Source organism: Grammomys surdaster, unplaced genomic scaffold, assembly GCF_004785775.1.
Source record: "Grammomys surdaster isolate TR1022 unplaced genomic scaffold, NIH_TR_1.0 126131, whole genome shotgun sequence".
Lineage (NCBI taxonomy): Eukaryota > Metazoa > Chordata > Mammalia > Rodentia > Muridae > Grammomys > Grammomys surdaster.
The window spans coordinates 6,269,455-6,294,441 of record NW_021620939.1 but is presented as its reverse complement, the minus strand read 5'-3'; the positions used below and the strand labels follow the sequence as shown (position 1 = coordinate 6,294,441).

The 24,987-nt window shown below is 50.7% G+C and overlaps 3 protein-coding genes and 1 pseudogene across 9 annotated transcripts; 1 reads left to right on the top strand and 3 right to left on the bottom strand.

Annotated features, from left to right (window-relative positions):
• Positions 1 to 1,593: 1,593 nt before the first annotated feature.
• Cdhr4 (cadherin related family member 4) lies at positions 1,594 to 8,811 on the bottom strand. Its single transcript, XM_028756842.1, has 19 exons — positions 8,763 to 8,811; positions 8,305 to 8,489; positions 8,041 to 8,203; positions 7,872 to 7,963; positions 6,789 to 6,899; positions 6,086 to 6,189; positions 5,762 to 5,898; positions 5,368 to 5,551; positions 5,116 to 5,269; positions 4,805 to 4,898; positions 4,330 to 4,533; positions 4,110 to 4,249; positions 3,728 to 3,878; positions 3,425 to 3,645; positions 3,072 to 3,214; positions 2,572 to 2,628; positions 2,375 to 2,462; positions 2,137 to 2,167; positions 1,594 to 1,649 (listed from the first exon to the last, which is right to left on the bottom strand). Exons 1-19 carry the CDS (start codon positions 8,809 to 8,811, stop codon positions 1,594 to 1,596), a joined length of 2,364 nt encoding a protein of 787 aa, XP_028612675.1.
• A 1,354-nt stretch (positions 8,812 to 10,165) lies between these two features.
• On the bottom strand, positions 10,166 to 10,527 carry LOC114611836 (annotated as a pseudogene).
• A 3,685-nt stretch (positions 10,528 to 14,212) lies between these two features.
• Positions 14,213 to 24,644, bottom strand: Uba7 (ubiquitin like modifier activating enzyme 7). Of its 7 annotated transcripts, XM_028756678.1 has the most exons (25): positions 24,484 to 24,644; positions 24,234 to 24,402; positions 24,011 to 24,145; positions 23,800 to 23,906; positions 23,411 to 23,501; positions 23,172 to 23,307; positions 22,983 to 23,080; positions 22,736 to 22,882; positions 22,189 to 22,359; positions 21,894 to 22,001; positions 21,667 to 21,747; positions 21,438 to 21,593; positions 21,197 to 21,362; positions 20,908 to 21,119; positions 20,748 to 20,812; positions 20,487 to 20,670; positions 20,341 to 20,415; positions 19,984 to 20,137; positions 19,178 to 19,278; positions 18,846 to 18,938; positions 18,561 to 18,752; positions 16,941 to 17,033; positions 16,763 to 16,863; positions 16,110 to 16,310; positions 14,213 to 15,192 (listed from the first exon to the last, which is right to left on the bottom strand). In XM_028756678.1, exons 1-24 carry the CDS (start codon positions 24,510 to 24,512, stop codon positions 16,148 to 16,150), a joined length of 3,027 nt encoding a protein of 1,008 aa, XP_028612511.1. In that variant the 5' UTR covers positions 24,513 to 24,644; the 3' UTR covers positions 14,213 to 15,192; positions 16,110 to 16,147. The 7 variants fall into 7 exon arrangements, with proteins under 7 accessions (XP_028612511.1, XP_028612510.1, XP_028612512.1 ...); XM_028756677.1 differs by lacking the exon at positions 14,213 to 15,192 and having other exon boundaries at positions 16,072 to 16,310; XM_028756679.1 differs by lacking the exon at positions 14,213 to 15,192 and having other exon boundaries at positions 16,072 to 16,310; positions 19,196 to 19,278.
• Inka1 (inka box actin regulator 1) lies at positions 14,230 to 15,908 on the top strand. Its single transcript, XM_028756685.1, has 2 exons — positions 14,230 to 14,446; positions 15,065 to 15,908. Exons 1-2 carry the CDS (start codon positions 14,396 to 14,398, stop codon positions 15,860 to 15,862), a joined length of 849 nt encoding a protein of 282 aa, XP_028612518.1. The 5' UTR covers positions 14,230 to 14,395; the 3' UTR covers positions 15,863 to 15,908.
• Positions 24,645 to 24,987: the final 343 nt, after the last annotated feature.

Here is a 24,987-nt window from a genome sequence, read left to right as displayed (position 1 = left end):
AGAGAGAGAGAGAGAGAGAGAGAGAGAGAGAGAGAGAGAGAGAGAGAACTTGAAGCTAATACTGTTAAACATAGCCTCTACTCAGACAATAGGAACTCTTGGAGACAAACATGACACCAGATTAGGCATGGAATCAGCATTTCACACAGTAAAATCTGTTCTCCAGGCTGTTACAAAGCCTCTGGCTATGTGCAACAAGCTAGATTAGCCCAGGAAGAGCTAAGCAATAAAGAGTCAGGGAAGCAGATACAAAGTCATGGACTCAGCATCAGAAAGAGACTTTTTCAATAATCTAAAAACAGCTAAGCACAGCTTCATCTCTCCCACCAGGAAATTCCAGATCCTTCCCAACAAAGCCTCTACACAAAACTGCCAAGCTGTCCGTAAGGGCTGATGGGACCCTCAAAAACCAACCCTGCTGAGCTGCAGAGAGAGCCCCTGAATCTACAGTACATTTAAAAATAAAATAAAAGCTAGACATGATGGTGCTCACTTGTTGTCCCAGTGCTGGGGAGGGGAGGACAGGCAGACGCCTGGGCCTCATTAGTCAGCCAGCCTAGCCTACTTGGTGAGCTATAGGTCAGTGAGAGACCCTATCTCAAAGTGGGGAGGGAGCATGATATCCGAGTTTGTACTCTACATGTACACAAATATACTAGTGTCAAGCCAGCCATGACAGCATGTGCCTATAATCCAAGCACTTGGGAGACCAAGGCAGTCATGCAAGCTCTAAGCCAGCCTAAACTACCCAAGTAAACCATGTATTTAAAATAAAATTTTGCCTCAAATGGCAATGCATGCCTTTAATCCCAGCACTTGGAAGGCAGAGGCAGGTGGATCTGTAAATTCAAGGCTAACCTGGTCTACACAGTGAATTTCAGGATAGCCAAGGTTATATCAAGAGACTTTGTCTCAATAAATAATCATATTTTTAAAAAGTTTTTTTTTTAGAAAGATTTATTTATTTTATTTATGAGTACACTGTAGCTGTCTTCAGACACACCAGAAGAGGGCATCAAATCTCATTACGGATGGTTGTGAGCCACCATGTGGTTGCTGGGATTTGAACTCAGGACCTCTGGAAGAGTAGTCAGTGCTCTTAACCTCTGAGCCATATCTCCAGCCCCTTTAAAAAGTTTTAAAGCAAGTCTTACTGGGTATGCTAGCTCATGGCTTTAATTCCAGCACTGAGGAGGCAAAGCCAGGTGGATCTTTGTGAGTTCCAGGCCAACCAGGGCAACACAGTGAGATGCTGTCTCAGAAAAGAAAAGCAAATGTCTCCATGTAGACAGGACAACTGGAGGCCCTTCCACCCCTGACAAAGACAAGAGCCTCTCCTACAAAGTGCCAGTCACTGTCAGAGCATGAAATGCTTTTCCAAAGTAAAGTAATCTCACTGTTCCACAGGGAGCCCACAGGAGATGGCACTTTCCCCAAGTAACAAGGAGACACAGATCTCAGAGCTTCTCCCACACACAGATTAGAAGATGGGCAGTAGTCAGTTTGTAGTCTTTATTACTAAATTGATTTGGAAATCCGGGCTATGATCACGTGAAAAGGGAATTCCCCACATAGTAAAGCCACTGCCCGGCCTCACAGCCAACGCTGGGCTCCCGTGAGTGTGTTGAACAGGTCATCTCTCCCTGTACCTGAGCCCAGATGGGCAGGAGAGAGGAGGGAAGAAAGGACGGCTGGCTTTAGCAGTGTAGTCACCCCTTGCACAGGGACCCAAACTTATCTCTTCTTTCCCTTCTCAGCAAAGAATTCTGAGGTTTTAACTCAAATGAACAGAAAGCTAGGGGATAGCAGATCCTCCTCGACAGCAGCCAGTGTCAGATTAGTCAGCTATAATTTACTGGTGAAGCTGGAATATGAGGGGCGCTCTCGCCTTACCACCATCTCTCTCCCGATGAGCTAGGACAAGACTAGGTCTGGTGGTCATCTGGCCTAACTGGTGCTTAACAAAAGTAAAGGGTGATGGAGGGTGGGAGTGGGGGGAGAGCTCAGTGAAAACATCAGTGATAGATACTTGGTGGTGGCAGCAGTAAAAAAGGAAGTGGGTAAGGGGAAGAGAAAATTCTGGGAAAGGATGAGGGCCCAGGCAGCGAATAGGTTAAGAGAAAAGTAGAGACTTACGGACATCTTGGGCTCTGCCATCAAAATGTTGCTGAAAAGAAGAAAGGGGCACAGTGAGTAGAACCTTGCCCACGGGGAGCAGATGGGAAGGCCCCGAACCCACCCACCTGATCTATCTTGGTTATGATATAGGCACTCACAGGGATAGCCCTCACAGGCAGGAAGGCAGGCATTGCAGGGATAGAGAGTGCCCTAGAGCAGCCTCACTGCCCTCAACATGAGCTGTGAGTTGGCATACCAGACTCATGGCAGTTCTGGGTACCTGGGATATCTCCATCCTTGGTGCTTCCATTTGCCTCTCAAGAGAGCCTTCATTTCCCTGGATGCTATAGCAAATTGGAGTAGAAGTACAAGATGAGTCTGGACGCCAGCCTGAGTTTAGGAGATGGGTTCCCAGGCATATAGGTAAGCCTATCTACCTCTACGGAGACTAACCTGTTTAGCAACTGAGCTCTGGCTGGTTTGCTTGGTGCTTGTAGTGACTGGGCCAACCTAAAAGTCCAGGAAGAAGAAGTAAGGCCAAGAAAGTAGCAGGCCTTCTAACACCGAAGAGTAATATCATCTGTCCTTTTCTATCGGAAATGTTCAGTGCCTGCATGAGATGCCCACACTATTATCTGTCCTACCCCTGGGCTCAGAAGGTTTAGTTTACAGAAGCAGGGCAGAAATAAGGTAGAAGACAGGTGTTGAGAACAGTGGTAAATTTCAAACCCTGAGCCGTCTATGGCCATCCGATTCCAAGACTGGGCTCCACCAATGATGGAGACCACTCCCAGTACCCCCCAGTCTGAATACTTCTGGAGAGACATGAACAGCCCTTCTCAGTCTGTTTGCCCACCAATGTTGGCAGTGTCATCCAATATTGAGTAAAACTACCTATTGAAGCCAGTGTCCATATGTAGGTTATGAAGCAGAAGGCCGAGATAAGAACCTACCCCCGAAGGATCCTGCTGAGGAGCCAACCCAGAGCCAGGAGGAGAACTGCACCAGTTGCTGTCAGCACTACCACAAACCAGGGCTCTGGTTTCCAGAAAGCCTCTACATCTGTCACAATCAGGGGTGTCATTGTTGAGGACACCTGAAAGGAGGGTCACAGACTCACCACTGCCATTGGCAATCCAGCTTTCAAATTCCCTATTTAGTGAGGCACCTCACACCCCAGATTTATTTTTGCATCCAGCAGTTTTCTCCAAAATGTCTTCTCTCATAGTTCCACCTTAAAAAAACAGGTGTCTTCATCCTTCAAGATCGTCTCTCCCAACCCCCAAGGGCCTGAGAACCCCCTCACTGTGCTTTGGTGAGTGCTGGTGGCCACTGTGCTGGCCTTCCAAGGAGCTAGATGCACAATGACGGTGGCTGTGGTGCTGAGGTGGGGGATGGAAGGGCCCACATCAGCCACATGGATCAATAGCTCATAGGTGCAGGGCTGCTCTGGCCATGGGAGCCCCAGCATAGTGTCATTGTACACCAGGATGGTCCCTTGGAGTCTAAATCGGCTCTGGCTATTCCCTAAAAGCAGAGTAGCAGAAGAAGGTATTATTAACTTAGCCTGACCCTCGCCAACAGCCTGGCGGCCCCCACATATTCACACCTCCCATGATGCTGTAGGAGAGGGTCAAGCGCTGTGGCTCTTGTGGGATCCAACATGACACCTTCGTCACCTCTGTGCTATGACCCAGGGGAGTGGAGATGCTGAGTTCCTGAAATGGAGGCTCACACTCGGGGGCATGGTCGTTCACATCCTGGAGAAAGGCCATCACCTTAGGAGTGACTACAGCCCATTCCTCAAGCTCCCAGCCTAGCCCACCAGCTTTCTTTGATAACACAGAGCCTAAGTGGCAAGTAACAGGTTTTAATGTATTCCACAGTGAGCACCTTCCACCAACCAGCCCATATGAGAAACTGAGGCATCTGATGAAAAAGCAAATGGCCGAAGGGAAGTTTGTCTTTCCTAGGCTTTGGAGGTCATTTACCTCAACCTCAATGGTTATGGTACATGAACCTGATCGGTGACTGTTGAAGTCCCAGTCTTGGCTATGATCAATCAGCAGAATAATGATCTTGTACAACCTCTGCTGCTCATAGTCCAAAGGCCCCAGGAGGTGAAGTTCTCCTATAAGGGATAATCAGAGCTTTAGCTTGCAGAGGCAACTCTGGCCCCATCCCCGCCTCCCAACCCTGGGGTTTAAGTACCACTCAGCCGATCCACAGAAAAGGTGGAAGGTCCACCAGAGATGTAGTACTCGAGGCTGTTACGAGGGTAATCCATATCCGTGCCCACTACGGAGCCCAGCAGAGTGTGGGGCCCTGCATCCTCCCGAACCCGGAACGTGCGTGGGACACAAGCTGGGGAGAACTCATTGACGGGTGTCACCATCACCAGCACTGGAACCTCAGCTGGGGACCACTTGGCAGTTAAGGAGATGGCCTGAGGTACCCAGACCTGCCCTAGGGGGGTCTTAGTAAGTTAACATGGCCCTATATTGGAGGGAAGGTTTTCTGTGGCATGGTACCAGTCTCAAGAGAGACATCCTAGGGTTTTTAAATTGAGACAATCCTGACCTTCTAGCTTTTGAGGGGAAAAAAAGCTGTCTATGTCTTGAAAGTGGAATGGGAGTGGACAAGATAGCCTTGTTCTGAATGCTCAGGCCTAAGTACGGTCACTCACTGGTCATTTGGGGTTGACCACCATCAAACACCAAGATGGAAGCTGAATGCTGGAAGGAAGCCCCAGGAACATCACAGTCCAGTGTAGTGTTCACCTGGCCAAGGGAACCAGAGAGTAAGATGAAGCAAGCATCAGGCATGTCAGGGTGCCTCAAACCAGGGTGTCCACGTATAGCCTACCTTGACCCAGTTTTCCAGACTGCAGGCTGTCTCCACAACCTTATTCTCACCCCACCTCCATGGTATCAATGCCAACAAACCTTGGCCCTCCCACCTTGTCTGCATGGGAGTCTAGGAGTGTGTGTTGGGCACCTCAAGGATTCTGTCACGAAGACGGAGGCTGGCAGAGTTGGGAGGGCTGTGGAACTGCAGCTGGTAGTCAAGGGGAGCGCCTGCAGAGTCTGGATCAACACACAACAGCGTGTGCAGCACAGTGCCCACCAGTGCAGTCTCTGGAATTTGAGTCCTGGGAGTGGAGGGCAGGTAGCAAGACAGGAGTCTGGACCAATGATGGGACAGGAGATTTCACCCCAACCAGCTTGGGCATGGCTTCCGGGTACTCACAACAGTAGCGCTGGATGGCAGCGTGGGGGCCACTGGTTTACCGCGCGCACATTAACTGTGAGATCGGACACGGCACTGGCCCAAGGCCGGAGCCTCTCAAAGGCCTTCACCTGCAGTTTTGTGACCACCGCGCCCTGAACGCGAGCCAAATTCAGGGGTGCGGTGGTCCGCACTACCCCGTCACCTGAGAGTGTAGAGAGGGTGTAAGAAACAAAGCTCTCTCCCGCCCCAGCTCAGTCCTGCTCTCTGCTCCAAGAGGGGACAGACAGATGATCCTGCCCATTCCTGCCTCTTCCTCTAAGATCAATCCAAATTTTCAGGAAGGAGACATGTCCGTGCCCCGCCCTTTCCCAGTTACAGACATCTCCCATACCTGCCCCACTCGTTCCCTCACCTTGTCCAATAGAGTAGAGTGAACTGGGCCGTGGGGAGATGATTTCATAGAGTAAGTCGAATCCCCTAGCTTGGACCCGAACCACCTCACTCCCAGGAACCAGATCCTCTGCGATGGTAATACTCTGGGCCTTCTGTCTGAACCAAAGATGGAAACCTAGCTCCTGCTCTCTCCTGCTCAACCCAGCAGGGTCCCCAGGCCCCTCCCAAGGGCTCCCTTCCTATAGGAGCTAGGATGGTCCATCAGCTCTGCAGCCTACCCCAACTATTTCCCTGGGGGGCAGATGAAGAATCCTCCACTGTTCCCAGGGTAAGGGAGCCTTACAGGAAGGAGACTTGGCCGGAGGGTGCAGGCAAAACCTTCACTGTCAGCATCCCTTTGCAGCTTTGACTTTTTCCTAAGGACACTAAAATCTGCAGCTGGAAGGTCTGTCAGTGCATACAGGACAGGAAGGAAATCATGTTATGTGTCCACTGCTATATCCATTCCTAATCCTCCCTTCAAATAGGCAATCCTCCTCAGGACCTCCACAAGGAACTGTGACTTACCACTCTGTTGACAAGTATCCCTTTGAACCCTACTATTCTGGGCCACCAATTCTCCTGAGTCGTTCACAGTGGGAATTATTAGGTTAGAATCTCTAAGAGCCAGTTACTAAGAGGCTGAAAGGGTGTTGTTTTTGCAGTGCTGTGGGTGGGACCCAGGGAACTGCAGAAACGACTATTTTAAAGGGGGACCTTCCTCCTCACTGGCTACATTATCCAGAGCTTTCCCTTCAAGTTTGACTGTCATAAACATTGCACTCTACATGAGAGGATCTGTGAGGTTCCAGAACCACAGACCTGTCCTTTCTCTGAACCTGCAGATCTCAGCATTGAATAGAGCCGAGCCAAGAAGACAGTCAGCACAGGGAAGCAAGTGGTCTGAGACAACCTTAGCAGTCAAGATAGTCAAAACCAAATAATTTCTCAGAAGATAGTGGTTCTACCCAATCCATAGCTATCCCCTGGTCCAAAACCATGCTTACCTTTTGAGCCTGGCCTCTGAGGCCCTGGGGTGGTGCCCGCAGTAGTCCCTGTTCATCAATGGAGAAAGACCCGGGGAAGAATGGTGGATCTTGGGCACTGGTAATGTTCATCTGACAGGACAGAGATGTTAGTGGTCCCCTCCAGTTCTCAGCATCCCAAGTCCCCCTGTCAACATCCATCAATAAATAACAGGAGGCTGCTGCTCATATCTGACTGTTCTGTACCCCACTACTGACTGCTGTCCCAGTCTAGGCCTTCAGCCGTTCACTGTGATCCTCTACTCTGCTAAAGCAAACAAATACCCTTCAGAGTTTTTTTTTTCTCTTTTTTTGTTTGTTGTTTGCTTGCTTTGTTTTTTTAAGCAGAATCACTCTCGATGTAATCCCTGGCTGTCCCAAAGACAAACAAGGAAACAAGAGTAAGAAAAATCTATGAGTTGACTCAGGCCTTTGCTGCCAAGCAGGAACAGCCTGAGTTTGACCCTAGGAACCCACATGGTAGAAGGAGAAAACCAACACTTAGACGTTGTCCTCAGAACTCCATATGCATGGCACAGCATATTCATACCTGTATACATACACTATCAATAAAAACGGGGCGGGCCGGGCGGTGGTGGTGCACGCCTTTAATCCCAGCACTTGGGAGGCAGAGGCAGGCGGATTTCTGAGTTCGAGGCCAGCCTGGTCTACAGAGTGAGTTCCAGGACAGCCAGAGCTATACAGAGAAACCCTGTCTCGAAAAACCAAAAAACCAAAAAACAAAACAAAACAAAAAACGGGGCAGGTGGGAAGGAGGAACGCCAGTCTTTCTAGTGTTACAAAAGTGATTTTCTTTTAAAGTGGTCATGGAGAACTTAGAATACATAGAACTCATAAGATTTTGGTCCCAATGGGAAACTGCTATTGTCGCTGGGAGGGTAAACAGCCCTCAGTGGCTCTGTCTAGGAACTTGTATCATACAGAGGTGCAGCTGATTACTTCAGAGTCTTCAGAGGCTGTCGCTGGCCTGACAGGGGCCAAGCTTTCTCTCTTTGTGCCCTCCTCCCGAATCCTGTCACTCGCTCCACTGTGTGCAGAGCTTACCTGGACTCTCTGGACTCCTAGGCCTGGCAGCAACAGAGTGTACAGCAGGGCCCCAGGTGTGACTGTCTCTGGCACATAAATGAATTCCCCAGCTGTCCAGAGAAGAGGTAAGGGAGGCTCTGTTGGCATATGGGCCTTTCCTCTCCCAACCCACTGCTCCTAGCCTCACCTGGGCTGGCAAATGCACCAGTACAAGGGATACGCCCAGGGTCCCGCTGCACGTGAACGAAGAGCGACCCATCCGCCACAAAGTTACCACATCTATACTGAAGCTGCAGCTCATAGTGGTTTACCACAAGGGCATCCAGCCGAGCAGAGCTACTCAAGGTCACCTGTGGTGGATTGACGACCAGATGTAGGGCCTAGGCTTTCTGTCTCTCTGACCATTTCTGGCTTTGGTCCCTACAATCCCTAGTTGTATCTGTAGCCTTACCTTCCCCAGGTAGACTCCCTTATGCCCGTGTAGACTGGGTTGGTTGAAGAAGCTGGTGGGTGGCCTCACACTGAGTAACTCCAGGGTAGGCATGTAGGCGGAACAGTTGAAGAAGAAAGTCTGAAGGACAGTGCCAGGGCCTTTACTCTCAGAGATATCCGTGGACCAGGGCAGGCTGTGGAGGACTAGAAGAAAGCCACATTTAGAAACAGAGTAATAGCCTTTTTCTTCAGGGCCTGACCACATCTGGAGGCCAAGCAACCAAAATCTTTCCTTGTCTTCCACAGCTGACATTGGCTAGGTGAAGAGAGATGAAGAACATGATTGAAGAAACAGCCAAGAGAAGGAACAAGGGTCAGGGGTTCCTCAATCTCTGCCCTCCACATTAGCTTATCTGAAGGTCAGAACTTCACTGGCAAACTGGGTCCTGCGCACACACACACCTGCCTGCTCCTTACCAGGGATCAGTAAAGCACAGAGAAGTCCTAGGAGCCTGAGTGGCACCATGGTAGCCTGAAGAAATGGCGAAGAGCTGTTTCTCAGGCTAACTTGTTGCCTGGTTAGTTGCTTAAACATAGCCATCAGGTGGCTTCCGAGACTCCAGCTCTGGCTCCACCCACCCCGTTGAGGGAGCTTTTAGATCTCCAGCAGCCTTAGGGAGCTGCTGGGAAATCCCGTCTTCCGCTGTTTCCAATGAATTAGTCCATTCATTACTTCAACCCTAAGGGGATACAAGGGGAGGAGGCTCAAGCTACAGATGGTGAAACTGATCACATTGTCCTTGCAGACAGAGCAAACCCAGTGCCCAGGAAAATTAGCCCCAAGATGTGCTAGCCCAAAGAGTGTGCATTCCAGCTGCCTCTTCTTACCATTAGAACAGTATCTGTCTATCAAATCTAACCCCGGCCACCAAGAAAACCACAAGTTGTCTACATTCAACAAACAAAAGAATCATTGGTAGATGAAATAAAACTAAGGATTATGTGTGGGGATATCAACCGCAGGAGACCAAGGACTCTTCTGAGAGGAAATGAAGCTACACTGTGCGATGCACATAGCTTCATGTGCAGACTAAGATCTGCTGAACTAGTGTCTTTAAGATTTGTCAGTTTATTATTATCTTTTCATTTAAAATGTCTTTTTGAGACAAGGTTTCTTTTTTCTTTTTGGTTTTTTGAGTCAGGGTTTCTCTTATAGCCCGGGCTGTTCTGGAACTCACTCTGTAGACCAGGCTGGCCTCGAACTCAGAAATCCACCTGTCTCTGCCTCCAAGTGCTAGGATTAAAAGCGTACGCCACCACTGTCTGGCTTAATTTAAGATTTATTTATTTTATTTTACATGTACAAATGTTTTGCTTGCATGTATGTCTGTGTACCATATGCCCATAGAAATCAGAAGAAGAAACTGGAGTTACAGATGGTTGTGAGTCATCACATGGGTACTGGGAATTGAACTCAGGTCCTCTGCAAGAGCAGTCAGTGCTCTTAACTGGTGAGCCATCTCCCCCAAACCCCAATTTATTTTTTTTATAATGTACATGTACATGATTTTGGAATAATTTAATACTTTAACCTCAAGATACAACTATATTCTTTTTTTTTTTTTTTTGCTACAACTATATTCTAAGACCATTATTTTAAAGGAATGGATCCTTACAAGACCAAAATAACCCATATAGCATAAGGTTGGTTTAGCCTTTTTCTTCTTCTTTCAACAAATGTGCGCCAAAATGTTTCAATAGCAAGGCCGATGCCATGAAAACAAAAGCTGCATTTGCAAGTACCAACCAACATCTAGTACCCGGGGAGGCCAATCAGACGGTGGGTTGGGTGCCATTCTAATTAAATGATCAGGTGACATCACAACACGCTGGGGTGCAGCCTTGCAACTGTCCATTAAGTTTCTTTTTTCTTGATGATCAGAGGTCCCACGTTGTCGCCAGTCTCTTCCTTGTGCTTTATGTGAGCCCCATCACAGAACGGGAACGTTTTAGACCTCCAGCATCGGCAGTACACAGCCTTATCCCCCAGATCCTCCATGTCGAAGGCATGCACCACCTTCGGGTTGTCTTTCTGGATCTGAAGATGCACCATAGCTTTGGTGTGATTCTCTTTCTCGTAGAACTTTTTGTAAGCCAGGTAACCCAGAGCGGCTGTGCCAGCAGCAAAGGTAACAGCCTCGATCCACTCAACTCGCACAGCGGGGTCGGAAATGAGGCCCATGGCTCAGGCAGCGGGAAGGCAGTGGCAGGACCACGCGATCGAGCGCTGGGGACCTTGGAGACCTGGGCAAGACGCCCCAATTTAATTTTTTAAAAAGATTTAATTACTTTTATTTTCTTTTTTCTTTTTTGGTTTTTTGAGACACAGTTTTCTTGGAATAGCCCTGGCTGTCCTGAAACTCATTCGGTAGAACAGGCTGTCCTAGAACTCAGAGAGATCCACCTACCTCTGCCTCCCAAGTGCTGGAATTAAAGGCACATCCCCCACCACTGCCTGGCTACTTTTATTTCCTATATGAGTGTTTTGCATCATACATATATGATGTGTACCATATGCATATGTCTTGTGCCCACAGAGACCAGAGAGGGTGTCAGATACCCTGGAATTGGAGTTGCAGATGGTTTTGAAGCAGTATACGGGTGCTGAGAATCAAACCAGGTCCTCTGAAAGAGCAGCAGATGTTAATACTGAACTATCTCACCAGCCCCATTGTGAACTTGGGCATATGGGGGTCAGAGGACAACGTTCAGAAGTTAGCTCTCTTTTATTGTGGGATCTAGGACTTGAACTCAGGTCTTAGGGTTGTTGGGTTTTTTTTTTTTAATCCAATAAGCCATCTCACCAGGTCTATTTTAAGAGACAGAGTTTCCTTATGTTGCCCAGGCTATTCCTGCTTCATCCTTCCAGGTAGAGACTGCAGGCACATGCCATTGCACACTCTGAAGCCAGAAGGCTATTCTTTTATGTGTACTTGGAGGTGTGTGTTTGGATTGGTACACGTGTGGAGGTCAGAGGTCAATCTCAGGTGCATTCCTCAGGAGCCGTTCAGCTTGGTTTGTTCTGTTGTTTGGTACAGAATTTCTCATTGGCCTGGAGATCATTAGCTAACAAGGTTGTCTGCCAATATCTCTCCTTCTCAGCACCGGGGAATTACAACAAACCGTTGCTGCCACACTTGGCTTTTTTTTTTTTTTTTATCCTCAGGTCTTGATTCTTGTGGTGTAAGTGTTTTACTGACTGAACTGTTTCCCCAACACCAGATATGTCCTTTGCTTTCACTCCTCCTAAATGCTTGATGCTCGTTCCCTTTGTCTCTGAGACACCCACGCTGGCTCAGAGTTCTCTCACATTTCTGCTCCTGGCTAGTCTCTCGCTGTTTCTACCTCATCTTTCCTACCTCCATCCAGTGAAATGTTTTTGGACATGGAAACTGCCCTCCTCTGTCCTGCTCTGTCTACACTCACCACCTCTGTCTCCTCCAAGGCCATGGCCTAAAATGCCACCCCCTGGCTTTGCTGCCCACTCCTCTCCACCTCAGTGCTTCTCTCTCCCGAGCTCCTCACTCATACGCTTAGCAGCCGATCCTGCTTCTCCACAAGACTCACGTGTCCACAGTGAGCATTTGCTTTTCTCCTAATCTTTCATACTTTTTTTTGAAGATTTTTTTTCAAGGCAAGTCTCTTTCTACATAGCTCTGGCTGACCTGAAACTCACTATGTAGTCTTGAACTCACAGAGATCTGCCTGTATTGTGCCACCATGCCCAGCTCAGAATTTTATTTTATTTTATTTTTGTTTTAAGTATGTGAGTGTCTTGCTTGGTATTTGCATGTGCACAACATGTGTGCAGTGCCTACAGGGACCAGAAGAGGGTGGGGGATCCTCTGAAACTAAAGTTACAGAAAGTTATGTGCTGCCTGCCATATGGGTACTGAGAATCAAACCAATTTCCCCTACAAGGACAGCCAGTGTTCTTAACTACTGAGTCATCTCTCCAGCCTCTCTTTCCAGCTTTTACTAGATTGAAAACAATCTAGCTGGATGGTGGTGGTACACACCTTTAATGCCAGTATTCAGGGAAACAAAGGCAGGTGGCTTTCTGTGAATTCAAGGCCAGCCTTGTCTACAAAGTGAGCACCAGGACAGCCAGGGTTGCTACACAGAGAAATCTTGTCTTGAAAAAAAAAAAAAAAACAAAGGAAGAAAAACAGAACAAAGAAGTGAAAAATAAGAACTTTATCTAGTTACATGTGTGTAAATCGTACAGCATCCAACCAAAGATTCTGCCTTCAGAGCTGTCCTTTGCCTGCCCCTTCCTTCCAGTGATGTTTTTCTGACTGCAGACTAGGTCATAGATAAGGGTCCCTTCACTGGCTACATAGCCCTTAAAACAAACAAACTAAAACCAGGGAAGCACAACTCAAGGGATAAGGACTCCCCCAAAGTATTTAGACAGCAATTTCTACAACTGCGCAGAGCTAGCTCCTGATGCTCCTCTTTAATTCACCGATTACCCCAGTTTTACAGGGAATTCAGGCCTATCTGGATCTGGTCCACATGCTCTATACCAGACTATATGGCTATGAGGCCAGCTTTGGTGTACTCTTCAGTCTTTGTCACCATCGTGACCAGCAGCAAGATCTATGGGAAGGGGAAGCAGAGGTTTCTTTCTTCTGGGTGTTTTTAATGGGAGTGTCATCCAACCAGCTGTTCACACTGGAAACTTGGAGGCCATGTTTTACCTACCTGCATCTATGCATCAGTCAGGGCTAGATCTTAGTTCTAGATTCTGGAGTCTAGAATGATGCTTCTGTTTACCCATTGGGTTCAGAACCAGGCATTCAGACACACACCCTAGCCTGGGATAAAGGCCAGAACCTCCTTCGATTCCAGAGTTGTTCTCCCAAAACAACTGTATCTTGCAGAAAACAGTCCTAGTCTTTCCCTGAAAAAAGCTCCATGCTCTTTATGGAACCAAAAGATTCCCATAAGTCTTCTGGAGGCTTGGTTTTAATGACGTCTCTCTATCCACAGACCCCTGCCCCATCCATCACACATATCTCTATTTTCCTTTCGTTTGGTCTCCGTAGCCCCTGTCCCTCGATATTCTTTACATTGGCAGATCCTTTCACCTAAAATGCCCTTCCTCACTGGACTCAAATGGATTGACCCGTGATCAGCCATATCTTTGTAAGAGTCCTATCCCTTAACTGAACTCACTGCCCTCATCCTCCTATATTTTTTTGTCTGCGGATAGATCCAGTCCGTTTCCACTTAGACTGTACCTCTGATTATGGAGTGGCCTCAGGGGAAAGAGCAGTTTTCCTTTTCCATTCCCGCATGCAATCTATTGGTCAATGGTGCAGAGTGAGGATGCAGCCCATAGCAGCGTGATCCCCACTAGAGGGCGGTCCAGCCTACTTTGGCTCAGATTAGGCCGGAGGGATGTTGGAGGGGATTTTGCCATGGCCCTTCCCTTACTCTCTGTCTTAAGGCTCTTGGCTGAGTATTCACTGGGCAGAAGGAATCTTGGTCCCATCATTTCCAGGGATGGTCAAGGCCAGCTTGGACAGACCCCGAGTGGGCCACAATATTGTCAAATCAGAAGATAGGGCACAGTGCCCACATGTGGGCGTCGCATCGGGCTCCAGTACAAGAAACCGCTATTTCACCAGGGGACAAATTGAAACGGTGAGGTCACGGGATGAACGCACGGGGGCGGGATGGGGTTGTGTCCGAACTGCGTTACAGCAGGGTTAACTAAACTTTTTGAGACATGAGCTACACTCTGGACCTGTGCTTCTATAACCGGGCTCCACCAGCAGTGCGGGGCTGGAGGGCGGGGTGGAAAGGGGCAGGACAACTTCAGCCCGCCCCACCTCCATTGGCTAGGGCGCTGGGGGCGGGGCGGGGCGCGGCTGCCAGATGTTGGGGCGGCAGCGGCGGGAGCTACCGAGAGCAAGGAGCCTTGAAGTAAGGCAAGGGTGAGGACGCCACTGGCGGGCCGACCCGGCCCACTCTGAGCGGCTTCCGCGGGTGATCGGCGGGCGAGCCGGACGACCTGGAGAGAGTACGGCACCAGCACCAACATGCACAGCGCTCGGTTTGACAGCTTCCTGAGCCAGCTCCGCTGGGAACTGGTGAGTCTTTGGAGTGGGTGTGGTTGTGAAGATGTGTGTGGGGTGCGTGGCTGCCGCCTGGCTGGAACAACAAACGACAACGGGGTGGACTCCGGGTGCCCATCAGAGTCAGGATGGGGGCAGGGTAGTGCGCTACAGATGGCCCAGATGGCCCGCTTCGGGTTTCTGACGGTTGGGAACTGTTCTGGGCATCAGGTAACAGGCGCCCAGCTGGCTGTGCTGGCGGCGGGGGTTGGGGGAAGGAGAGTTGGGGAAAGAAGTTTCTTCTGGGGACCGACAGGGAGCACCCAGGGCCTAAAAAAGTGCTGTGCTGCTGTGGACATCCCCTACCATGGGCTGGCCTGTACCTCCTTCCTCTACTCTGCCTGCCCGCCCTGGTGGCGCGTGCTGACTTGCCCGGCCCTGCGTGCTGCAGCCTGCCGGACTGCCACCAGCTCTGCGGATGGAAGCCACATGAGCCTCGAGTGCCAGTGCCCCCATGCTTACAGTTCCGCCTTGCTGCCCAGAGGCTTTTCAAGTCCTTCTGAACCCTCCATTCTCGGGGCTGGTTTGGTCAGACACTAAGGGGTCAGAGACTAAGAAATCCCTGTCAAACATTTGCCCTATCTTTCTCTCCAGTTGTGTGCTCGGGACACAGGCTCACCTCCAATGTCTGGCCCACTGCAACCAAAACGCAAAACTGATCAAAATATACAGCCCAAACGCCAGTTCAGGGCCTCCGACGTTTTGGAAGAGGATTCTGTCTGCTGTGTAGAAGAGGAAGAGGTGGAAGGCTTGGTAGCAGAAGATAGGGGTGCACCGTTGGGATGTCCTAGGGAACATGCCCTGGATTGGGACTCTGGCTTCTCAGAGGTGTCAGGCAGTACATGGCGAGAGGAAGAGCTGTCTGTACCCCAGCGCCAAGTACCCCAAGAACGTCCACCTCATAGCCAGCGTTTCTCAGTCAGTGACCTTCCCGTACGCAATAGGGTAGCTGTGACCAACATCCCTCCTGCCCACCGTCCAAGGCCCAAGTCCACCCCGGATGCTTGCCTGGAACATTGGCAGGGATTGGATGCCGAGGACTGGACGGCAGCCCTGCTGAACAGGGGCCGCAGTCGGCAGCCCCTGGTGCTAGGGGATAACTGTTTTGCTGATTTAGTTCACAATTGGATGGAGTTGCCTGAAGCAACCAGTGAGGGGAGTGATGGAGATGTACCCCGTGCCCGGGCTCGACCCCCTCAGTTCTTGCTTGGTCTCTCTGAGCAGCTACGGCGTAGGCTGGCCAGGGCTCGACGGACAGCTATGGCAGGCAAGCGGCTGTCATGCCCACCTCGCCCAGAACCTGACCTGCCTGCGGACATCTCACGATTTGCAGCCCTCATGAGCTCTCGAAGCCGGCAACCTATTATCTACAATGATGTCAGCTACCTCTGACCCTGCCCTCCAGCTAGGGACAATAAAGGCTTTTTTTTTTTCTAAACTGCTGGTTCCATACTCCTGATGCTTCAGGAAGTGATCCCAGCCCTGTGGAGCACAACCAAGACAGGCCAGTCTAGAATCTTCCCTCTCCTTTTCCAGGGTTCCTGTCTTACCTATATCACTCCTGTGTACCTTACCAGTCATTTTTCTACCGTCCAATCCACTTGTGTCTTCCTTCAACAAATTTTTATTGTTGAAGTACCTGTGGGCTGAAGATGCAGGAATTTTATGCAGAGTTCATTATGGCCAAGTGGTGGCGTGGTGGCTACCTCGGCACAGCTCATAATGCAGAGGTGGGAAAGCCGTTTCATCCTCCTCGCCCTCACAGCTCAGCTCCAGCACCAGAACCCTCAGCCCAGGCTTGGGCTTCCAGCCGGTCAGCTGCTGAACCAGTTCTGTCACCCTGGTATGGGAGGGGGGTCAGGGGAGATTTTGTAGTAGGTGAGCCAAGGCCGACAGAGGGCAACCTAGTGTGGACGAGAGGGTGCTGGTGAGCCTCAAGAGCCCCAACCAGGAGCAGGAGCCGCTCAAGGCAGGAAACATCTGAAACTATTTTAGGAGCAGCTGGTGGGGCAGGCAAGAGGCAGGAAGCTGTGTGTCCCTTGAGAGTAGGCTGTGAAGGGAGGTGGGGGCTGGGCAGGGTATGGGGAGCCAAGGAGGCTGGCCAAGCAGACAGCTACTGAAGTCCCCTTCCTCAGGCTCTTAGCTCCACCCCCAGGCCCATTTGTTGGCTCCATTTGGTGGAAGAATGCTTCGAGAAGGTGTGAGGGGGCTAAAACGGGGTTGAGAAAAATGACCTTGTCACCCATGCTCAACTTCCTGGGACATGGTAGAGCTTGGCTACGACCAGCTCACCTGAGGCACAGGTGCTGAGCCCGCTTTTCAAATGGCCATCCTGACGAGTAGAGCAGAGCCTGGTCGTGGAGTAGCATCTCCACCTTCAGTCCATGTTCTTCCTAGAAGATATACATCAGATATTCACTGGACCGGGCTGGGCCGGGCCAGGGACTGAGTGGAGACAGACAGGGCATACCTGGAGACAGGCCAGCAGTGATTCCAGTGTCCTCTCAGGCTGCCCAGCAGGCACCTTCAGGCGGTCCCAACAGGTCCATTTTAGGCGCTGGAACTACAGGTGAGGGAGATTTAGAGATTTCTCACACAAACCTGCAACCCCTGGCCCAGTTAACTAGCAGCATTTCCTAGAGGAGGAGCAGCTCTAGAGGCAGGAAACTGCAGCCAAGGGGTGGGGGGTGGAAGGTGGGATCTGGGCCCAGAGTCTCAGCCCCCTCCCCGCCCATGCTGGGGCCAGCACAGGAAATGGAGCTATGGGGCCCCGTATGGGGAAACAGACGTCCATCGCACAGGCCAGCTGGAGGGGATTGGGGGGGAGGCTGGGGCTGCTTCCTGAGGAAGTTGGAGCTTCGTTGCTGTAGTCTCCGATAAAGCTGCTTGTTCCTCTAAGGGGAGGCTGGGAGCTGGGAGATCCCGCTCATGCTACTCTGCCGCCGTCCTTACATACAGGGCTTCAGACTGCTCATGGGCATGCAGAAACCAAAGGCATGGTAACAACGGAACGCTATTGACTCAGAGGGTCCCTCCTAACAGGGATACAGTCTATAGAAGCCTTTATTCTTGTCCTGTCTTCTTCCCAGGTCAAGAGTTTGGTACCTATAGTTGAGGGCTGATGATGTTGCAGCCGTCCAGAGTCCAGGACAAAAGGGCCCTCCCAACCATCAGAAAACATACTGGGGTCGGGCTGAGACTAGGCTAGAGGCACGATGGGGACTCCTACCCACCCCCATGCTACGGACAAAGGCAGTCTCTGTGCTGGTTAACAGTGGGGCACCTCACAAAAGCATTCTGTGTGCTTGTCCAGAGGGACCCTAAGCTAGCTGGTGACCTCTGTCCTCTCTCCTAGTGAGGGCATTTATTCTGTCCTCTTTCCTGTGCCTCAGGGAAATGCCAACTGGGGCAGAGCCTGGGCACACAGTTGGAGGCATTGCCATCCTGCCTTTATAGGAACAACTTCCCCCTGAAACACACATAAAACCAATGGCACCCACGTATGCACCCACACGCACATATTCACATTGAGGAAGATCCCTGCTCGTCCATCTGGCACACAGATGTGCAAGCTTTATCCCTGCATGTTCACACGCCAGGGATGCACAGACCTTGGTGCACTCATATGTAGTCATACAAACATTCTATCCCATAGGGCTGAGACCCACACTCCTGGTAGCAATCCTGGTGCCCTTTAACTTGGATTGAGGTGAACAGAACAGGGCTCTACAAAAGTGAGCTAGATTCTTTCCAGGGCTGAGTCTATGGTTGCCCAACCCTCCTCCTTCCCACCAGGATATTACAGAGAAGGAGGGGGTCATGGGGGATGTCTGGCTCCACTAATGAGTTAAAGCTGCAGCTCCCCCAGACCCTGGACTGCAGGGGGGTTGGGGAGTATGGCTGATGGCTGTTTCCTGTGTCTGACAGGTCCCAGCCTAGCTTCATAGCAGGAAGGGAGCTGGATGGAGTCTAGAGGACTCCCCCATAGTCTGGGGCCTGGAGAGAATCCACAGCTAGAGAGAAGAGTGTTTGCTTGGGTGGATAGAGGGAAAATTCAGGCCTAACGGCAACAGGGGCATCAGAGGCTCACCGACTGGATGGCTGGGGCAGAAGGCGCTGAGCGTATGAAGTGGTTTTCAGCCAGGTGCAGATAGCTGTGACGAAAGGTACCACGGGGCCGTGGCCCACTTACCACCTTATACAGCTCCAGACCCAATAAGCCTGCCACAACTGATGTACTGGTGGCAATGGCTGGGATAATCCGGCCCACGATTTGCTTGATCTGTCAAGAACAGGGCATTTGATTTGGGCTCAAGGTTCAGGGATAAGATTTGGCTCTCACGTCTAGGCCTGAGCCCCAAAGGGGTAAAGTTACCCGAGCATGGTTAACTGGTAGGATCCCATAGTTCTGGCATCGCAGGTCTGTTGCTGCTACCACAAAGTCCATATGGAAGTTGCCATCATCATCCTGCCAGTCCCAGATCACAGAAGTGTCAACACTGCAGTGGTATCCCTCAGCATGGCCACCTGTATGCCACTAACAGGTCTCTGTACAGTTTTGTGGTTGGGTATCCACCATCTCCCTCCTTTGCCACACAGTGAGGCTGAGATGCAAGGGAAGTGAGTTGCTTCCACAGCCTTGACGGGAGGAAACCCAGGTTCTCAAGCTGCCCTGCTTTCTTACCTCCCCTGAGCCCAGTTCTTTACCCTCTCTTGGGACCCCACCTTCCCAAACAGCACAGGCTTCAGTGGGGGCCCCTTGCTCCAGTTGTCCAGGGTTTCCTTCAGCTCCTTCAACTGTTCCTGGCCTGTCAGGGAGCAGCGCATGGGCTCAGTCCTTAACTCATTTCCTGTACTCTAGAGCCTCGTGTCCGTTCTTGGGCTCTGCCAAACCCGCCATTCGCCACCACTTGATCTAAGCAAGGACTCTCTTGGTTAATAATGACATCTACTTCTTTACAGCCCCATTTTTCCCCTGTGGTTACCCATGTGGCTCTGTCCTCACCCCAGAACATAGCTAGAATCTCCTCAGAATTTTTTTTTAAATCTCTCAAGAGAACTGGGATATGTTTTAGGCAGCAGAGAGAGGACCTGCTGAGGGGCCAGAGGATGGAAATAAAAGAAACAAACAAGCAAGAGGCCCAGAGAAGGGCTGAAGAGATGGCTTAGCAGTTACGAGCACTTGTTGCTCTTGTAAAGGACTCTCGTTTGATTCCCAGTGCTTACATGGTAACCCATAACTGTCAGTAACTCCTGTTTCAGGGGATCGGTGCCCTCTTCTTGCTTCTGTGGGCACCAGGAACACCCTTGGTACATAGATATACATGTAGGTAAAATACTCATATATATGAAATAAGAATTTAATGAGAATACAAACAAACAAAACCAAAGAGGACCAGAGAAAAGGAAGTAAGTTAGCTGTCTGGCTTTCAGGCCCCATCTTCCTTCTAAGCACAGGGTGAAGACCAGTGGCGGGGAGAGCCAAGACTAGCTGTACAAGACTGGGGCCTCACCAAACTCAGCAGAGAAGAGGTTCTGGGGCGTGGAGCCAGACTCTAGCAGCAGCTTCATCAGTTCCCTGAGTTCAGTGTGACTTTGTGAGCCAGGCAGCCCATGCATCTGTGCATACAGGTTGGCAGCTGCCAGTACATAGAGGAAATGCATGTCCTGCAGCCAGACAGAGAGCAGGGACATGGGAACATGAGAGGGGATGCATTGCCCTTTGACGGATCTGTTTGAATGCCTGCCTCTTTCAAGGACAGACGTTTGAATTTGCACAAGCATGGCTCTCTTTTCACATCTGTGCATCTTAGCAGACTGTAGAGGTGGTGTCTGCCCTTAGGATACTCAGGTCAGATGACTCTACTTACTTGGTTGGGGTCAAATTGCAAGGGATGTGGACAATTTTTGGATCCTGACCAGAACAGAGTTCCATCCTCAAGCACCTAAGGAAATAAAGGATGTTGAGCTGTCTGGTCTCCTGGAGCTGTCAGCTGCCCCGCCTCTGACTACCGACTTTATCAGATGGGAAGTGTCTCAGCAGCTCCACGATCCTATCACAGAAGCACAATTGCCAGTGGCCAAGAGCCCACACCACGCAGTCTCGCCAGGTCTGTGGGCGCGTTCTTAGGACACCCATCACTTGCTGCAGTAAGGCCAGTGTTCTTGTCCTATCCGTGCCCAACAGGGAAGTACATGTCCTGCAGAGAGAAGAGGAGGTCTGAGGCTGAGCTCTGTGCCTGGAGTCCTGGACTCCTACCTCTGTTGTTGGCCTTACTGTTGGTAGCAGTTGATGTTCTCTGCAGATAGTCGGAAGAGCCCCTCAAATTCATCCTGGACCCACTGTGGCGGGGGTGGAGGGTGGAAGGATGATAAAGTATTAGATGAGGGACAGAGCTGCAGTTAAGGCTTGAGATGGGGGGGTGTGATGTACTTACCTGCAGGCTATGCTCCACTGTGCTGGGGAAGTGCCGCAGGGTACACATGGGGTAGGGAGCATCATCACCCTCGGAAGCTGAGGCTGAGGCAGGACCCTTGTAGGATTCGGTCACATGTGGCACAAACACTGAAGCACTCCCCAGGGTCCCCTGGGTACCTGCCTCCAGCAGTGGTTTCAGATAGTGGGTGCATCGAGCAGCAACATAGTGCCCTGGCAAAGGGCAGAGGGTATGGAGTGAGGCTGCCAGAGGTTTGGGCAAGGGGCTCAGCTCTGAGTGAGGCACTCACGGGCCTGGAAGCTGTCCAAAGCAGCAACAACACCATCCACCCTGGAGAAGAAGCTGTCATCATAGATGTCCTCTGTGGTGGGATCCAGTGGGTAAGTATATGGAGTCACTTGTAGGTGTGGGTTTAGACGACGGGCTGCTGCTGAGGCCACCTCTGCCTTGGGCCTCTGGGAAGAGAGGAAAAGGGCGCGTTAGGAGAGAGCAACCTGAGCCCCAAGGATGCAAGAGGGGCCAGCACTCACCCCAACGTCCTTGGGCCTGAAGAGGAACTGCCTGCTGAGGTTGGAGCGTTCTATGTGGTCCATGTCAGCAACAGTCACCCCTCCATTAGCCCTAACTCCCAGGCCCACTAGGGCAAAGCCTTTGAGCATCTCACAGCCAATGGCACCAGCACCCACCTGTTGGCAGGAACAGTTTTAGCACATGGCATGGATTTCCCAAAGACATCCCCACTAGCATCCCTCAGCTCACCAAGAGGTAGTGTTGGTAGCTCAATTTCTCCTGAAGACCAGTCCCAAACACAGCGATTTGCCCATCGTATCTGCAGTTTCTCTAGGGAACACAGATAATGACCACTGATGGCTGACAGCCTGTGCCATGTGTTTAACCCAGAGTTTTTTAATCTGGACCCCAGTGGTGTTTTTCTGGGTTCCCCTCTAACTCTAATTTTGAACAAGGCTTTCACCCCCAGTTCTCACTGGATGACAGTCTTCAGGACTGGGAAGGAGCTTCTCATCTTCTGGAAGACATTCAAGGGCATCAAAGTACAGCCATTGGTCCAGGGGCATGAACTTCTTGGAGATAGCCTAGAGGTGGGTACATCACTCTGAGGGCCTCTGCCAACTTCTAATTCTTACTCCCCTTGGATCCCTTCTGAGGGATACAACTGGGTTGGTAACATGCTCCAGGGCTACTGCTGGGTATGGGTGCCCCCTGGTACATACACTGGCCTGCCCACTTTCCCAATCCCGCCCTTTCTTCACATGTGCCTACCTTCAGGACTTCCTGGGCAGCCACTCCTCCCAGAATGGCTGCCATGGGGCTTAAGCTACCAGCACTACTCAGGGCAATTGTCCGGAGTAGAGCCCCATCCAGTGACTCTTCTTTTGTCCCTTTTAGTGGCTCTAGGTCCTGGGCTAGCCTTACCACGGTCTCTGCATCATCCTGTGGGATGGCACTCAGGCATAGCATATGTGAGCCTAGTAGCCCCAGCTTGAATTCTAACCTCCCACTCAAAGCCTTCAGGCACCCATCTACCCTGTTCCACAGAAGCAGCAGATTCCTAAGTGGGAAAGCCTGGCATTGTTGCTAGGCTGGGAAGTGCTACCAAAGGATGTCCAGCACCAGCCAGAGGCACTGAAGGCATCCCCAAGTGAGCACAGCTTCCGACCTGCTTGTGATGGCTTAAGGATGGAGCAAGCAGGCATCTCCAGGCTGTAGGCCTGGTACTTCTATGGACACAGCCTCCAGTGGGGTGAGATCGGAAAGGTGAGACCCAGTGAAGCAGAGGCTGTGTATTATGCAATGTGGGGCCACTCACAGGATCCCAGGGTTTGGGTAGTCGGCCATGAAGTTGCTGGAACATGTGCAGTGCATGGAAGGCCTGATGTAGGCAGTGGGCACGTTGTACTTCCTGAGTATTCTGGGCCACCACGTGGGGCTGAAGCAGAGCTATGTCCAGGGGCTTCTGTAGGAGGGCGAGGTTGCTTGGCTCAGGGTCAGGTCTAGGACACTACACACCCCTTCATGTAGCCAGGTGCTCCCACCTCAGATGTACTTGTACTCACATGCCTCACAGTCTTGGGTCTCTTGACTTCAGTGACAACCCCGCCCCTCAAGTAACGGGAGAAAGTTGCTGTATCTCCAATCTCCAAGGACCCGTCTTCTGTGAGAGAGCCATGCTAGTAAATTATGACCCCCTAAATATAAGTTGTTTCCACATAGCTGAGGCAGTAGTTGGAGTAAGGTTGGCTTACTCTGCACCCGGACAGACTGTGGAGAATCACTGTTGAGTTCAACCATGCCTTCAATGTCTGAGAAAATCACCAAGTCCCCATCATAGAAGGAATGTCTTTTGGTGCCTCCTCTCAGGGTGACAATGCCAGGGGAGCCCTGAGTGAGAGGTGGCTTGTCTTCAGAGTGCCTGTACCTACCTCCCACAGGCCCCGGCACCTTTCTCTGGACATCAGGGAAACCTCGACATCTTAGCACCCACCTGAGAGATGTCCTGGATGGCAGCTGTCATAGGCTCTACCTCGGTAGGGTCCACAACAATAAAGTCCTCACCAAAGTCACAGAATAGCCGCCTAGTATGGTTGGTAGAAGTTACTAAGGAACCTCATCAGTTGTGAGTAGGGGACATTAGGATAGGCCCAGAGGGAAAACAATTATAGGAGAGACGTGGAGATTTTGATTTGGGAACATAGGGTGTCCTAGAGCAGGTCTGCATGTGGAGGTGGAGAAACGAGGGAAAGACTGTAGTCTAGAATAAAGAGGATCCGTGGTTTGAGGCTGAGTGGGAGAGGGGCAGGCTTAGGGCTGGGCAAAGCATTGGGACCAATTGTTGGCAGTGATGTGGTGGGGGTACACAGGTAGTCTCCTTACCCCACAAGGCCTCGGGTTTCAGCCATCAGGAAGTAGACTCCATGCTTGTGGCAAACGGTTCCCACCTTCAGCTGATCCTCTAGCTTGGAGTCAGTCAGCATCACTACCTAGATGGATACGGTGATCAGTAGGCCTAGAATCACTTGCCACCCTCTCTGCCATTAAGGGCAGAAGGGAGCTACTGGGCTAACATGCAAAGTAGGGTAAACACCTGAAAGCCCTGAAGTAGGTCTTCAGTGATGTCACCTTCGTGGACAGAGATCTGGACAGCTTCATTGAGCTGAGCCAATTGTGCTTGAGAGGCCTCAGCCCTGCTCCTTCCCAAGCTCTCTTCTGAGAGGAAAAACTAAGGACAGTTCAGTGCAGCTTGATCAAAGAGACTCCCCTTTAGCCCCTGCTCTGGGAGGCAGCATAGAGACCCCAAGAACTCTTACCTGAGCAGCCAAGTCAGCCCAGCAGGTAGGATGGGGATCATACAAGGTGAGGCTGCCCACACCCATAAGGACCAGGTTCTTGGCCACCTCGGCTCCCAGGCCCTGTAGGCCACATAGCAAGACTTTGGCTTCCTGGATCTTCTTCATAGCACTAAGGCCCAGTACATACCTGTGGTTAAGAAGAAGGAGGTGGCAGCTGGGACCAAAAGTCTGGAAGCCATCAACTTTGTTCTCCCACCTTGAGACTCACAGCTGCCTTGAGTATAGCTCCTTATCCATCCTCAGTCGTTGGGCTGGAGAGGAAGCTGCAACGCTCACACAAGGGAAGGAAAACAAGGCTTGGAGCTGATGCAAACAGGCACCAGAACTCTGGTTGTTGCTGGTTACAGCTCTCTGTCTGGCTCCTCTGTAATTTCAGGAAACCAAAAGTGAAACTAGACTGAGTTGGTTCCTGGTCATCTCAATGAACGAGGACAGTATGCCAGCCCTCTGCAGGCCAACTGGGGTTTATCGCCCTGGATAAGTTCCAGTGTTACGAGAGGCCAGTGACTCTCTGAGTCAGACCTGAGAAATAAGAAGCTCACGGTAGCCACAAAATGAAGACATGTGTCTTATATATTTTTTAAACTTCTGTTTTGAAGTAACTGTAGACTCACAATAAGTTGTGAGAGTAAATAGCACATGGTGTTGCCGTATACCGTTCGTATTTATGTATGTGTTTTCCATCAGCATATATTAATTATACATAATAATG

What these genes read in the sequence shown, in the direction of transcription:
- Cdhr4 (XM_028756842.1), bottom strand. Translation starts at nt 8,811, where the DNA reads ATGGTGCCACTCAGGCTCCTAGGACTTCTCTGTGCTTTACTGATCCCT. An exon ending in TGCCATCCAGCGCTACTGTT is followed by an intron (nt 5,270 to 5,367) that starts GTGAGTACCCGG and finishes CTCCACTCCCAG; the next exon opens with GACTCAAATTCCAGAGACTG. An exon ending in CTCCTACAGCATCATGGGAG is followed by an intron (nt 3,646 to 3,727) that starts GTGTGAATATGT and finishes CTCTGCTTTTAG; the next exon opens with GGAATAGCCAGAGCCGATTT.
- Inka1 (XM_028756685.1), top strand. Translation starts at nt 14,396, where the DNA reads ATGCACAGCGCTCGGTTTGACAGCTTCCTGAGCCAGCTCCGCTGGGAA. An exon ending in GCCAGCTCCGCTGGGAACTG is followed by an intron (nt 14,447 to 15,064) that starts GTGAGTCTTTGG and finishes CTTTCTCTCCAG; the next exon opens with TTGTGTGCTCGGGACACAGG.
- Uba7 (XM_028756678.1), bottom strand. Translation starts at nt 24,512, where the DNA reads ATGGATAAGGAGCTATACTCAAGGCAGCT. An exon ending in GACCCAAGACTGTGAGGCAT is followed by an intron (nt 22,883 to 22,982) that starts GTGAGTACAAGT and finishes GCCCTCCTACAG; the next exon opens with AAGCCCCTGGACATAGCTCT. An exon ending in GCTACCAACACTACCTCTTG is followed by an intron (nt 21,594 to 21,666) that starts GTGAGCTGAGGG and finishes TCCTGCCAACAG; the next exon opens with GTGGGTGCTGGTGCCATTGG.